The sequence below is a fragment of the Physeter macrocephalus genome, chromosome 18 (assembly GCF_002837175.3).
Source record: "Physeter macrocephalus isolate SW-GA chromosome 18, ASM283717v5, whole genome shotgun sequence".
NCBI lineage: Eukaryota > Metazoa > Chordata > Mammalia > Artiodactyla > Physeteridae > Physeter > Physeter macrocephalus.
This window is the reverse complement of record NC_041231.1, coordinates 46,532,889-46,548,168: the sequence shown is the minus strand read 5'-3', so window position 1 is coordinate 46,548,168 and position 15,280 is coordinate 46,532,889. Positions and strand designations below refer to the sequence as shown.

Genomic DNA, 15,280 nt, shown 5'->3' with positions numbered 1-15,280 from the left:
ATGTCCAGTGGGCAGGAACAGGCTCAAAATTAGAAGATGTAGGTGAAAGGCTGAGCCCAGCCAATCAGAGTCAAGCAGGGGTTACGGGAAAAGAATCCTAAGACCTAATGAGAAGCGAGCAGTTAGGTCCCTGCTGACCTTTTCTGGTGGCTGGACTGATGTTGAATCCACATTTGAACAGACACCAAGGTGTTCTGTGCTGGGGTCAACCCTTGGCAAAATCATGACAGTTTGGGGTACCCTTCCCTACATACTTGCTCCATCTCTCTATAACATCTCAGCTTCTCCCCTCTCATCAGCCAATCCCACAGGCCACCATAGCTTCTTCCTCTCAAGGAAGACAATTTCCTTGGGACAGGGTGAGCTGCATTTCCAAAAGGGACAGTGGAAAGGACACTATCTTAATATAAAGGTAGGAACCTAATGCTGAAATTCCAGGCACTGCAGTAGGAGTGGAAGTCAGTGGTTGGGCAGGAAGACCTACAACAAAATCATCATGTCTCCTAATCAAGCCATCCCCAAGGTCCTCCAAGGTTGGCACTGGAGGAGGTCTTCCATATGGATAAGCGAAGTGAGACCTCATAGCCCAGCTGTGTTCCTGACATTAGCCATCCCTTTGGATGGGAGGGGGTGTATATTACTAACTAACTATCCACACTATAATAGCTTTAGTGGAGGAACATGGCTCTCTCCTTAATATTCTGGTCCAGGCATGGCAAACATTATTTCCTTTGTTCCTTTTAGCATAGCTGAGGCAAGGCTGGAACATTTAAACAAGACTTTGAGGTTTAGGGATACCAAAAGGGAAACTAGCAGATCAGGGTCCAGGCAGCAATTGCATCTGGCTGCTCTCCAGGGCCCACGAGCCTTGGCCCATCCTAGCTCCTGGACGGCATCCATATGGCAAGCAATGTCTTGGCACCCACCCCACAGTGGGACAAGCCTGATCATCTGCCCTCCACAAAGTCCAGAGCCAAGAAAGAAGCCCAAGCAATAAGAGAAATGCCCACTCCCACCTAAGACTCACCTTCCCAGCTCCAGTTTCCGCCTCACTAGATTATTGGCACTGGAAGGGCCATCTTCTTCCCTGAGGGGTCCCAAAAGGTTGAGATGGTCAGGTAAGCTGAGCATTGGCACAGGACTCTGCTCCACAGGTGCATGGGTGCCAGTTCATGGCAGGGCCAGCCTCGGATGACATAGGGACCTCCAACACAGGCATGTACATACTACTCCTTGCCACACGTGAAGCCCAAGTTCTAAATCTTATGCTTCATCCATAGCAGACACTAATGCTTCCACAAGACTGGGAAATTTTATTCTATAACATTCCCTACTATAGAAATCACTAAAAGCAGGTTTCACATACTCCACTTTATAGGAAGATAATAGGCTCCAGAATATCACATCATCAGTCACCCACTTCATCATCTCTGAGAGCTCTGAGGGTTGCAAAGAAGTGATCCCTGCCCACAAGCTAAGCCAAGAGCAGCTAGAAAGCTGCTCCATTCCCCAGCAGCTGAATATCCAGGGCAATCTTGATGCCCAGAACTTAGTAATGCTCCCTGCTCTGTTTAATTAGAAGTCATGAATGGGCCTCTTTTTTTTTTTTTTGCCATTTTCAGTGATGAAATGAAAGCTGTTAGTTGCTCAGCATCCCAGAAAAGACATGAGCCAGCAGCTATGCCTGGAGCCAGACCCACTCTGATTCTTTGCTCAAACCCTGCAGGGTAGCAACCCATCCCCACCATGAAGCAGAAAGCAGGAACCAGCCTCTGTCACAGCCCTTCTCCCCTTTGTGGCTCCTGAGAGCTCCCTGGTGAGACTCACGACAGGTTCCTTTCTCCCTCACAGCCACTCATGCAGAGCCCTGTACATAGTACACATTCAGGAAGTGCCTTTTGTACAGAATTAAATGTAATCAACCTAGTGGAGTGGCTTTATAATTCTGTTGGAAGTGTGTGTAATTCAGAGCTGTCCGTTCTGTCATCCATTCATTCATCTGCCTATTGATCATCTATTGCATTCCAGATACTATGCAGACACTGGGGATAGGGCAGTGAGATGTTCCTGCCCTCACAGAGATGACAGTCCAGTGACACAGGAAAACAGTTAGTAAAAATCACACACATATTAATTCACAGGCTGGAGAAATTGCCAAGGGAGAAAGAATGGGGTGAAGAGCAAAGGGTACATAGGACTAAGCCTTGAGGAATGCTAATATCTAAAGGTTGAGTAAAGAAGACTCAAAAAAGAGCAGACAGAAAGGCAAGAAAAGAACCAGGGAAGTAAGGCCTCTGGGAGCCAAGAAAAGAGAGTTTCAAGGTAGAGGGGGTGGTAAGCGATGCCAAACCAGTATTTTGGACATTACAAGTGATCTTAACAAGCACCATTTCAATGGCAGGATGGGGACAAAACCTATGTTAGAGTAGGCTGAGGTGTGAATGGGAAACAGTGATTGCACACAACTCCTTCAAGAAATTTAACTGTGAAAGTGAAGAGAGAAGTAGGCTGGTAGCTGGAGAGAGATGTGAGATTCAGGAAGATTTTTCTCTAAGTTAGGAAAAACTAGGTCTTTAGAGATTTAGGTAAGGAACCAAGAGCTAATAGCCAAGAGTGGGCAAGTGTGGCCAAGAGTCTCACTCATCAATAATGAAGCAGAGGGACCAGGAGGTCATTAAGTGGTAGCAATGAAGAGGGGGCAAAGGAAGGCTAACTTGAAGACACGGGCATCAGAGGAGGAAGGGTTTTACAAGACACAGGAGGAGCAAAGGTCTGGGAGTGACAATGGGGAACAAGAGGGACCTCAGCTCTGCCCCCAGCTCTGGGGTCCATGGCGTGAGGAGAGTGAGCAGCCACTGAGTAGGAGGAGAAGTTTGCAGATCAAGGCAGATGAGTTCAACAGAACTCAGAAGTGTCTGAGAAGGTGAGGGTGGAGGATGAGGTTGGAATCAAGAGCTCACAGACCAGTAAGATGTTAACAGCACAGGAAAGTCTAGAGGGCCACACCAGGAAAAATTTTTTAAACACCATAAAAATAGCCCCCTAAAAATGATCTCTTGGTTGTCCAGGCCACTCTGCCTCTCTCCAAGAATGCAAACAACCAAGACCTGCTTAGACATCTGCACAGCCCAGGAATAAAAAGAACATTTGCAGGAATCAGTTGCACCACTACACTTGACTTTACCCTCAAATAAATACTTTTTCAAGCAGTTCTTGAACTCTCACTCTATGCAGGGCACTACAGGAGCACAAAATTAAATAAGACATGGCTCTATGCTCAAAGAGCTCATTGTCTAGTAGAAAAGAGAAGTATACATGAAACGCTAGAACTCAAGACTGACTGTAAAGGTTGTGGGAGCCCAAAGAAGGGACAGAGCAATGCAGTGTGAGGTGATTGAGGAAGATTCCCTGGAGGATGGGATTGAGGAAGATTCCCTGGAGGAAGTAGAGCTTAAGAGAGATGGATCACTCAAGGCTATGGGGATTGATTTATTGATTTTACATCTTTATTGGAGTATACTTGCTTTACAATGTTGTATTAGTTTCTGCTGGACAACAAAATGAATCAGCTCTATGTATACATATATCCCCATATCCCTTCCATCTTGAGCCTCCCTCCCATCCTCCCTATACCACCCCTCTAGGTCATCACAAAGCACTGAGATTATCTCCCTGTGATATGCAGCAGCTTCAAGGCTATGGGGATTTAGATGGCCAAGAGAAAGGACTGGAGGGGCACTGCAAGTGGAGGGAGGGAAGAGCATGGACAAGGACAAAGTGCCTAGTGACTTCATGGGGCCAGGAGAGGCAATGAGGTAGAAACAACTAAGAGTGAGATTTTGGAGGGTTAGGACTCTGCTTCTGTTGGAATGTGGAGTGTGAGGGAGACAAACGAGACAGACTTTAAAAACCCATCTGTGAAGAACACAGCCTCTCCAGATGCCTGGTTTATGTTGCCAAAAGGCCTGATGTACCATCTCTTGTTTTCTCAGAACAAGTACCAGGGCTTTGTCTTTGACATCGTGACCAGGCAAACTTTCGACATCATCATCATGGCCCTCATCTGCCTCAACATGATCACCATGATGGTGGAGACTGATGAGCAGAGTAAAGAAAAGACAAAAATCCTAAACAAAATCAACCAGTTCTTTGTGGCCGTCTTCACGGGCGAGTGTGTCATGAAGATGTTCGCCTTGAGGCATTACTACTTCACCAATGGCTGGAATGTGTTTGACTTCATTGTCGTGGTCCTCTCCATTGGAAGTAAGTGGGCATCACATGTGGTGGGGACACCCAGCCTCTGCTTGGGCTTGTTTTGGCTGCTCTTTCAAAACCAAGGGGACAGCTAACAAACTTTTAAAAACCTACGTTGTATGTTAGAGGAGCCCAGTATTTGCTGCTTTGCAAGAGCAGCAGATTTAAAATGTCCCTGGCCTCTCAGTGAAATGCAGAGGTTGCACTAGCCTTCTCCATGCTGCCATGAAGGGTATTGAGGCACCTACTGTGTGTGCAGCCATTGCCAGAAATTTGGGAGCCGATAGGGAACAATCACTCACAAGAAAACCTAAGATGGTGGAGTTTCCAATGGGTCTTATCTTTATGGCCTTCAAAGCAGAGAGTGGGTGGTGTGGTGTGAGGTGAGTCATAAAATACTTTCTGGAAAAGGAGGTGGTTGCCAGAAGAGTGAGGAAAGACTAGGAGGAGATTGTTCAAAGGAGATTCTTAAGTCAAGGGTCTGGAATTAAATCTCTGTACAACTGTCCACTTAGGGAATATGAGTGACAGAAAAGTCAAGGGAACAATGCCAAGAGATCAATGCTATTATGACCTAGTCTGGGTGTTGTTGAATGACAGGCTCAGTATTTGGGGGCCAACGGTGTTCAGAGAAAATGAATGGAGTGAGAGGTTAAAGTGGGGATTGGAGCCACCACAATTGAGTGCTTGCTGAGTTCTGAGCACTGGGCTGGGATCCACGGATCTCCACAGCAGCCCTGGGAAGGAGTGTTACTATACTCATTTTATACATTTAATATGGAGCCTCAGAGATTAAGAAAGTTATGCAAGGTCTTATATAGTTTGTAAAGGGTGGAGCTGAATTTAGACCATGCTAATGTTCTTTTCGATAAACTAACAGCCTCCTACTAATGACCAAGATACTGTCCCTGGCCTTCGTGTGGTTTAGCCAAAGTTGGATCCTATAAAGGCCAAATCCCAGCACGCCAGGTTTACTTTGTTTTTTTTTTTTTTGTTTTTAGGTTTACTTTGCATTGTAAATATATCCTGACCTACTATATCATGACCTGCTTACTTTTCATGTCAGGGCATAGCTGTAGATTTTATTTTCCATTGATTTACCATCAAGAGCTATTAGCATCTGAATACAACTCAGCGGCACTTAATCTCTCTATCCTGATGCTGAAACACAGCCTTGGGTTGTGTTTGTTTGGGGAGTTTAAATTTATTTTTGTTTTTTGTTTTGTTTTATTTTCCTATTGCTGCTGGGTTTTCCAGGGGCGGGGCGGGGGAAGTTTGTTTTCCTTCCAAAGTAAGAGACTCTAAAGGCCATTTTTTATTTTATATTAGAGAAGGGAGCTTGCTTATGTGGCTTCCCATATCAGTACTATAGAAATAAAATATACTCAGAGTACTCCATTCTATCATGGGGACACCTTAACTACCAGTTCCTATGACCTACACAGCAACACCCATCACTGGACAGAAATCACTCATAACGACAGCTCGAAAACAAGTGCAAGAACCCACTAGCCATTCTTCTACTCTCCCTCCCTCTCCCCTTCTTCCTTTCCACCTGTAAGACATGTATTGATTGTCTAATTGTTACAAGTATGAAGACTCATTCTCCCTTGTAAAGGTAGGCTAGTTGGCTGGCAGAATCTTAGTAGATTATAAAAACACATATGTATCTCACACTATGGGAAAATGCCCCAGTTAAACTGGACTATAAGAGGGGGGCTTTCATAAAGATTTCATAATACAAAATTATAATTATCCCAATTCTCTTCCATTTCCTTCCTCCTTCCAACACAATACTGTGACCACCCATATTCATAGGACAAAAGGCAAGTAGGAGAATGGGATCAGGGGCACCCTGGCAAGGAGAGAGAGCTTCTATCATACCCCTCACCATTTCTCCTGAGAGATTTTGAATCCTGTTTGACCTAAAGGCCTTGCCTAATCTTTGGTGGTCTTAACAGGCATCCACAGGTCCCCAAGACCAAGCTTCACAAATCTTCAAGTTAGATATCACATAGGGAGATATACACACTGTTGTTCATAGTTCAGGTTAGGGGGCTATAAATGACCTTAAACCAGCCCATCTCTAGGCCCTAACACGGAGTTCAAACACAGCTGGAAATGAAAGAAATAAATAAAATCTATTATGCAGACAGCTGGCCATTCAAAACCATTCTGTTTTAGCTGTCAGCAAGTTGCCCAAGTCCTCAGGCCCCTTATAATTAACACTAGCCTCTGTACAATTATCCACAGGACCATGTGCCAGGAACTGAGTCAATCTTTGCAGTAGGAGATAGGGAGATGAATCACAATGGGTCCCAGCCTTCACAGAGCACAGGACCAGGGTGGAAGTAAAGGCATGACCCAAAGGCTGAATTCTCAGGGAAGAGCTGGGTCTGTGTTACAGACGGAAACAGACAAAGGACTGTGAGCATGTGCAACAGGGTGCAATCACTTCCAGCTGAACTAGGCTGCAGAAGTTGGGTTTTGACCATGTAGGTTGACTAAGAATGTATCTGGATGGAGGGAAAGATAAGAACATGGTGGGAAAGGTGAGACTTACTCGAGGGAGACAGGATTTATGCAATGGACACTTACTGAGCCCCTACTTTATGCCATCCACTGTGCCAGGCTCAGAGGGTCCAGAGTCCCTGAATATGAATGCTCATTTGGAGGTCCATACCAGGCAGAGAAGAGGGGGTGTGATCCAGCCAACTTTGTCAGGGCTCGTGGTTGGTAGTACTAATTAGATCATTTCCCCTCACTTTTAAAGGCCTGGTGTTTTCTGCAATTCTTACATCACTTGGAAATTTATTCTCCCCAACGCTTTTCCGAGTCGTCCGCCTGGCCCGGATCGGCCGCATCCTCAGGCTCATCCGTGGGGCCAGGGGCATCCGCACACTGCTCTTTGCACTCATGATGTCCCTGCCCGCCCTCTTCAACATTGGGCTGCTGCTCTTCCTGGTCATGTTCATCTACTCCATCTTCGGCATGGCCAACTTCGCCTACGTCAAGTGGGAGGCTGGCATTGATGACATGTTCAACTTTCAGACCTTTGCCAACAGCATGCTGTGCCTCTTCCAGATCACCACGTCGGCAGGCTGGGACGGGCTCCTCAGCCCCATCCTCAACACGGGGCCTCCCTACTGCGACCCCAACCTGCCCAACAGCAACGGCACCAGAGGGAACTGTGGGAACCCCGTTGTGGGCATCCTCTTCTTCACCACCTACATCATCATCTCCTTCCTCATCGTGGTCAACATGTACATCGCGGTGATTCTGGAAAACTTCAATGTGGCCACAGAGCAGAGTACGGAGCCCCTGAGCGAGGATGACTTTGACATGTTCTACGAGACTTGGGAAAAGTTCGACCCAGAGGCCACCCAGTTCATTACCTTCTCTGCCCTCTCAGACTTTGCAGACATGCTCTCTGGCCCCCTGCGAATCCCAAAACCCAATGGGAATATATTAATCCAGATGGACTTGCCCTTGGTCCCTGGAGATAAGATCCACTGTTTGGACATCCTGTTTACCTTCACCAAGAATGTTCTGGGAGAATCTGGGGAGTTGGATTCTCTGAAGGCAAATATGGAGGAGAAATTTATGACGACTAATCTTTCAAAAGCATCCTATGAACCAATAGCAACCACCCTCCGGTGGAAGCAAGAAGACATTTCAGCCACTGTCATCCAAAAGGCCTATCGCAGCTATGTGCTGCAGCGCTCCATGACGATCGCCAATCCCCCGCCTGTGCCCAGGGCTGAGGAGGAGGCTGTGCCACTGCCAGATGAAAGCTTTGTTGCATTCGTGGCAAATGAAAACTGTGTGCTCCCAGACAAATCTGAAACTGCCTCTGCCACATCTTTCCCACCATCCTACGACAGTGTCACTAGAGGCCTTAGTGATCAATCAACTTAAGCACATCTAGCTCAATACAAAATGAAGGGGAGGCTGCCACTAAGGAAGCCACTGAGCCCTAGTGAGGACCCTCCAGCATGGGCATGTCCAGCTCTGATGTGTTCTTCTGCTCTGTGACAACTTACCACCACCGCCTCGCCAAGGCATGCCACTGGTCACAATGTCAGAATGGGGCAGGGAATACAGTTGGTACCCACCTTTGGAGAAACCCTCACACACCAACAGGAGTCAGAAGCCAAGGGCATCTCCACTGTGACTTCCCTTTTAATTTTCAATATCAGATGATGGGTTCCCTTACTTTCCAGAAAATGTCCCTGGTCCTTTTATTTTGATGGTGACCAGAGCTTATATTTACCAAGACAAACACCTCAGGACCAGAACTTCCAAAGATATATGGCAAGGATGTTGCTAAAGGTCCAAGGTCATCCTCTGTGAAACACCACATAGAGATTGGCAGTGTTATTTAGGATTTTGCATGACTGCATGCTGAGAGCTGCCAGACAGCTGCTCCACCCCAGGGTAATACCTGTGGTCTATGTCATGAAAGGCCTCTGAGATACCCATTAAAATTAATATTTTTAAAGGTATGTCAAAACCAATGTTATATCCTAAAGCATCGTTTAAAAAAATTATATGACACTGACATGTCATAAATCACTTCTCCTTCACTTTCAGGTTTCCTGATATTTTGCAGTTTGGGTTCAGGCTGTGTAGGCAGGAAGGAACACTGTCCTGGGAGCCTGTTCTCATCCTAACTAACTCTCCCACTGCTTGCCTGGCTGACCTGGGCCAAACTCATTCCCCTCTGAACCACTTCCCCATGGTGGCGGGGGGCAGAATGGACAGTCTTTGCAGCCTTTGCATTTCATGTTGTAGAACTCAGTGATGCCCTGTCCCAATTTAGATGACGAAAATACTCTCCCCTGAAGCGGCAATGGCCACACCTTTCTGCTGTATGGTCAAAAGACAGCTTTTGAATATATTCTAGAGCCTGTTTCACATCTCATAGACTTTAAGGATGGAGGTTTTCACATTCCCCTCGGACCAGGACTCCATAATTAGTATAATAAAAAATAAAGGGACATTTTGAGAAAGATGATCTGGGAGACAAAAGGTAAGGCCAATACTTTCTTTAATTCATCCTACAAATGTTTTTAAGTACCCATTATATGACAGGCACTGCTCTAAGCACAAGACATAATGAGAGTTAAGCCCAAAAGATTCACTGGATTTATGCAGTGAATGGAGGAAGGGTTGTCAAGGGATGATATTCAGGCCAAAGTCACGTGGCAGGTCTTGAGATGAAGGAGATTAAGAAGTTCGTGTGATAGCATAAGACATAAAGGGTCTTAATGAGAGCCATGATCGTCTATTAACTCTTGGGACATTCCCTGCCGTGATGACAAGGATCAGATCAATTCATTGATATGTATTTTATCGCTTCATAAGATTTCCTGTTTATTCAATCACAACGACTAAAGACTGGTGCCCCTTACAGGCTTCATGGACACAGATTTTTCTGGGGCCTCACAGAAAAATCTATCCTTTCTCTATCACATTTGGCCCAGCAGAGGCCAAAGAGGCTTTCAAAATGCTTGTTGGGGTTTGCAAACACCCACAGAAGCAGGTTAATAAGACGATGATAGAATAGCTGAGGGCACAGGCTGACCCAGTACAGATCAGCTGTTCTCTGGATGCTTGGTTTGTATCTAAAAGATGAGTTCAACCAAATGGCACTGGACCAGAGAGTACACATATTCACTGTGCAGCTACTTCAACAGCTAAATCTCATGCAGCTGATAAAAATGCCCTCGGAGAGGATGCTTGCCCAAGTGTTTTTAAGACAGCTGGGTGGACAGAAACCTGGGGGACTGGCTTACTTTTACAGTGTTTTGTGGAAGAATTAAATGTACCCAACCATCAGACTACTTTTATTAAGTAGATGATATTATTCTCAAAGATATTCTTGTTACATATTTTGTCCCAGGTTGAATTGTGTCCCCCACAAAAGATAAGGACCCCTACCTATAACTGTATGGTACCTAGGAATCTGACCTTATTTGTACTTAAAATCAGTTCCAGGTGTATCTATATTTGAAAGGCAAATCTATAAACGTTTTAGAAGATAATACAGGAAACTATGTGACCATGAAGTTTTAAAAAGGCTGATAAACTTGACGACATTTAAAATTTAGAACATAAATTCATGAAGATAGATCATTAAAAAGAATGAAAAGGCAAGCTGTCAAGTGGATAAAATATATAAAACACTTACATCCAACAAAAGTCGAATATTCAGAGGAGATTTTTATTAACATCTATAAATCAATGCAAAATAGACAACACAGTAGGAAAAACGGCAAGAGATTTGAAAAGGCACATCACAAAGGAGGAAACCTGAATAATCAATAAGCATATGAAAGAGCACACAACCTAATTAGTAATCAGGGAAATTCAAATTAAAACCATAGTGAAATATCACTACACACCTATCAGATTTATAAAAGTTTTAGAATCTAACAAATATCAACTGCTGGCAAAGATGTAGAGCAACAGGAAGTTTAATGCACTGCTGGAGCGTGTAAATTGGTACAACCATTTTGCAAAACAGTTTAACTTTACTTAAACTCTTTACATATACTCATGACTTGGGTTTTCCACTGGTAGGTATGAAACCTAGAGAAATCCATGCACACGTGCTCTAGGAGACATGAGCAAGATTTCTTATTATCATTGTTCATAATAGGCCCAAATTAGAAACAACCTAATGTCCATCAGCAATAGAATAAATTAATAAATTGTGGTACATTTTTAAAATGTAATTTTATGTGGTAATGAGAATGAGATATAGCCTTGTACAAGTTTATGGATGCATTTTAAAAACATAATATTGAGTGAAAGAAGCCAGTCACCAAACTATATATACTATATGATTTTATGAGGTTCAAATCAGGCAAAATTAAATATACTGTTTAGGGATGCATAAGGAAAAGCAGGGATTTGTCCATTAAAGTCAGGGTAGAGGTTAGTAATAGGCGGAAGGAGGCATTGTGACTAGGTCTTTGGCAATGTTCTAATTTCCCACCTAGGTGGTTCTCTTTATAAGTGCTGTCTTTATAACCATGTGTTAAGCTAAGCATATATATCTAATTGCAGTTTTCTGTGTGTGTGTTATAGCTCACAAGTTAAAATTTTTGAATAGCTTAGGTTAAATTCTCCTCCCTCTTCACAGAAGTAGTTACTATCTGCTGCTTTGAATTGTGGTGTTTCTGTCTTGGACTTGGATTATCTGAGCTGAGTTATAAAAGGATTAGGAGTTCTATCATAGATAACAGAAAAGGAAATTCTAGAGAAAGGGAACTTTCGACTATCAACCTTATTCAATAACCATCATCTCTCACAAGTATTATTTCAGTACCCTTACAGCTTGCCCCCATTTCTACTCTTGTCCCCAGCAGTCTATTCTCAAACAGCAGCCAGAGCTCAAAATCCACCCGTGGCTTCTATGTACTCCAAGTAGACGTTATTACCATAGTTTTACATAATTTAGCCCTTACTCCTCTCTGACCTCATCTTCACCCCAACTCTCTGTGCTTCAGCCACACTGTCTTCCTTGCTGTTCCTTACACACACCAGGCATGCTCTTGCCTCAGGGCAAAGGCTCTTGGAACTTGCTTTTTCTTCAGCCATTATATCCACATAAGTCACTCCCACATTTTCTTCAGTTCTTCCCATACCAACCTATCTAATTACCAGCCCCATCCAGCAATTACCGCGCTCTGATATGTTATATATGTACTTGCTCATTGCCTGTCTTCCCCACTAGAATGTAAGCCCTGTGAGAGCATGGACTCTACTTGCTCACGGATGTATCCCCAGCACCAAAAACAAAGTCAAAGTTAAATTCACGATATTTGGCTAATTTTTTCTTCTTAATCTGTCCAAAGTTATCTCCTCATGGCCCAGTACCCAAAGGCCAGCCATCCCATAGACAATAGCATAAGATAAACATGTTAACTTCAATAAAAATCTCTATTTAGAAAAAGAGGAATTCCTGGTCGTCTAGTGGCTAGGACTCTGAGCTCTCACTACCAAGGGCCTGGGTTCAATCCCTGGTCAGGGAATTAAAATCCCACAAGCTGCGTGGCACGGCCAAAACAACGAAAACATTTAGAAAAAGAAAAACCACATCCAGAAGTGCCAGTCCACAGTATACCTGGGAGTATGTACTGCTGGCCTTGACAGTGGAAGGATTTCTTGGTCCTGCTTCTGGGAGCATTCCTTATCCACTGTCTTACTCCCTCATGAGACAGGAGCACTGGGAAGCAATTTCTTCTAAGGAATGAACAGCTTATTGTACTTTCTGTTGGTTACCAGTGAGCCCTGGAAACTGTTTTCAGGTTTGAGCAATCTTGGGCTGTTATTTCCCTGGACTAAAGTTTCCGTGGCAATACAACTCCCTTGAAACACTAGTATGATTTCTATCTCTCGCATTTTACCAACTCATTAGATCTTGTCAGGTTATGGTCCTTCAATCTAGAATCGGGACTGGATATTACTGCCTTTTAGCAATAGATGATTTGCCCTCCTTCAACCCTCAGCTGAACTGCCTGCATCCTGGCCTCAGGCAGCCACCATACAGAAATATTGTTTAAAAAAAAAAAAGAATTGGCTTCTGTGTAGAGGCACAGCTTACCTGCCCCTACCCCAGTCTGTATTCCACTGGACAGCTCTTTAAATTGGAGTAATATCTCCTTTGCCCTGTAAGAGTACAGGGATAGGATCCCTTGAGGGAGTGTGGGAGGAGGGGAGAGTGTAAGGCTTCTCTCAGCTCCCATTCTTACCTCTATCTCTATATTTCCAATCATCAGTATGCTGGTAAATAGTTTAACAGTTAGCTCTTCACAAGAAAAAAGAAATCCCGTATATGTAGCATATTCTGATTTATCTGATGTAAATACTCCCACCATGGCCCATGTCAAGCTACCGATGTGACATACCTGAAGGCAGATTTGGGAAGAGATGTCGACCTGGGTCAGTATAAGCTGGCTCCAGCACACCACTTGTTTACAACCTCCCTGCTTTTCCTCCACCATTATTAGCTTGGGACAGAAACCTGTTTCTTCTACTCTCCAAGGCATGATTATAAGATCTTGGGTTGCTGGCCATAGTTAGAAAAGGCCTCCCTTTCCGCTTTCATATGAGCCAGTTTTGACAACTCTTTTTTTGTGTGCCTTTACTAAGCCTGCAAGAAGTAGCCCACACCTTTCCAAATTCTGTAGATTTTTCTATCAAGGTCCTTCAACTCCTGCTGTGAGAGGTAGGTGGTCTGAATCTCCAGATATAACAAGCTACAGCTAAAAAGCATAATAGAAATTTCCAGTGTCCCACCCCATTTCATCTTGGCCAATGTCGCACTTTAAGGTCTATTAATAGTAACACCAGTTTCCATGTATCAATTTCTATGTTGGTAAGAGTTATTTGGTTACAAGCAACAGCCCATTCTAGCATAAAAGAAATGTACTGGGACTTCCCCGGTGGCGAAGTGGTTAAGAATCCGCCTGCCAGTGCAGGGGACATGGGTTTGAGCCCTGGTCCGGGAAGATCCCACATGCCGCGGAGCAACTAAGCCTGTGTGCCACAACTACTGAGCCTGCGCTCTAGAGCCCGCCAAGCCACAAATACTGAGCCTGCATGCCACAACTACTGAAGCCCGTGCGCCTAGAGCCTGTGCTCCGCAACAAGAGAAGCCCCCTCTCGCTGCAACTAGAGAAAGCCCTCGTGCAGCAACAAAGACCCAACGCAGCCAAAAATGAATAATAAATAAATAAATTTATTTCAAAAGAAAAGAAATGCACTGGAAGGCTATGGGGAAGTTCAGAAAGAAACTAAACACTGAACACTCAGCAAGTACAGCAGCAAAGGCTGGTCAGGTTTCTGGATATTAGGCACCAATAGACAATCTCTTCATGGGGCCAGGACCAATCAGTTCCTACTTCCCGCCCCCACCCCACACCCCAGCCGCCAGTGTCCAGATAGGATTCAGATTCCAAGGAGAGAACATCTGATTGGCCCAGCTCCAGCAAGAAAAGGGAGGGGCATTTTGATTGAGAGCTCCAGCGAGACTGCAGTCAATTATCTCTTCCCACCCCTTATGCCCACCTTCCCCCCAAAAAAGTTAAGGCACTGTTACCAAATGGAAGAAGGAGGCTAGGCTGACAAAAATGCCTGATGAATGTTACAAACTTCGAGTTAAATTCATGTTTTGTAAAGAGCCCTCTGGCAACAGTGACAAATTACAGAGAAGTTGAAGTTGGAAGCAGAGAGATTAAGGAGGGGGTATGCAAATGGATTTTTGAGTTTCTCATGCACATTGACTAAAAGTCACCAAGTCTGCTCAGATAGAAACCCCACAGCATGGACTGGGGTGCCAGCTTCCACCTTCACCTCTGGTGACAGGTCCAAGGCCTTTTCCTCCAAATGCTCCCTAGGAGCACCCAAACATCAGTCATGTACTCTGGCTCTGGAAAATCACTCATATATTGCCTGAAGTGGAAATATGTTTGAGGTGTGTTCTCCTGAGAAGCCCCAGATGAATCATCATCCAAGTGAGTTCAGGCAGAGAAAGCCCAGATTTGCCTGTGGGCATCAAATCTATACCAAGAAAGTTTGTGTCTACTGTCGACACTTTAAAACACCAGTTCTGACAGTAGAACCAACAACCACAACAAAACTTGGTCAACATGGTTCATTGTACAAAGATAACAAATTCTAAAGGGGTATGCATGAAGAGGAGCAGAACTGAGTTAATTGATTATTAGAAATGTGGCTACTCTTGCTTACAGATTTAATCATATTACAAAGTAATATAAAGGTATGTGTGTGTGTGTGCCTGTCGAATAATGATGCTTCTTGTAGTTAGAACAGGGAGCCCAGAACCACTTGGAAGCTGAAGATGTCTGCAAATGATCCATACAGAACTACTCAACTCATCGGCTAAGCAATTTGGTGCTCTGGACCAAGCTCTGGATGAGGGCAGAAAGTCCCACTTTGATTCCAGACCTTCTCCCGCTCACATGTCACAACTTCTCTGAAAACCTTCTTTATC

General features: G+C 44.4%; 1 protein-coding gene across 2 annotated transcripts in view; it reads left to right on the top strand.

The window, feature by feature from the left end:
- SCN10A (sodium voltage-gated channel alpha subunit 10) overlaps positions 1 to 8,172 on the top strand; it is a 76,796-nt gene extending 68,624 nt beyond the window's left edge. For both annotated transcript variants that reach the window (XM_024117038.1, XM_024117037.1), the window contains 2 exons: positions 3,993 to 4,263; positions 7,028 to 8,172. In XM_024117038.1, the coding sequence (XP_023972806.1) occupies positions 3,993 to 4,263; positions 7,028 to 8,172 (1,416 nt within the window). The remainder of the gene's footprint in view (positions 1 to 3,992; positions 4,264 to 7,027) is intronic.
- Positions 8,173 to 15,280: the final 7,108 nt, after the last annotated feature.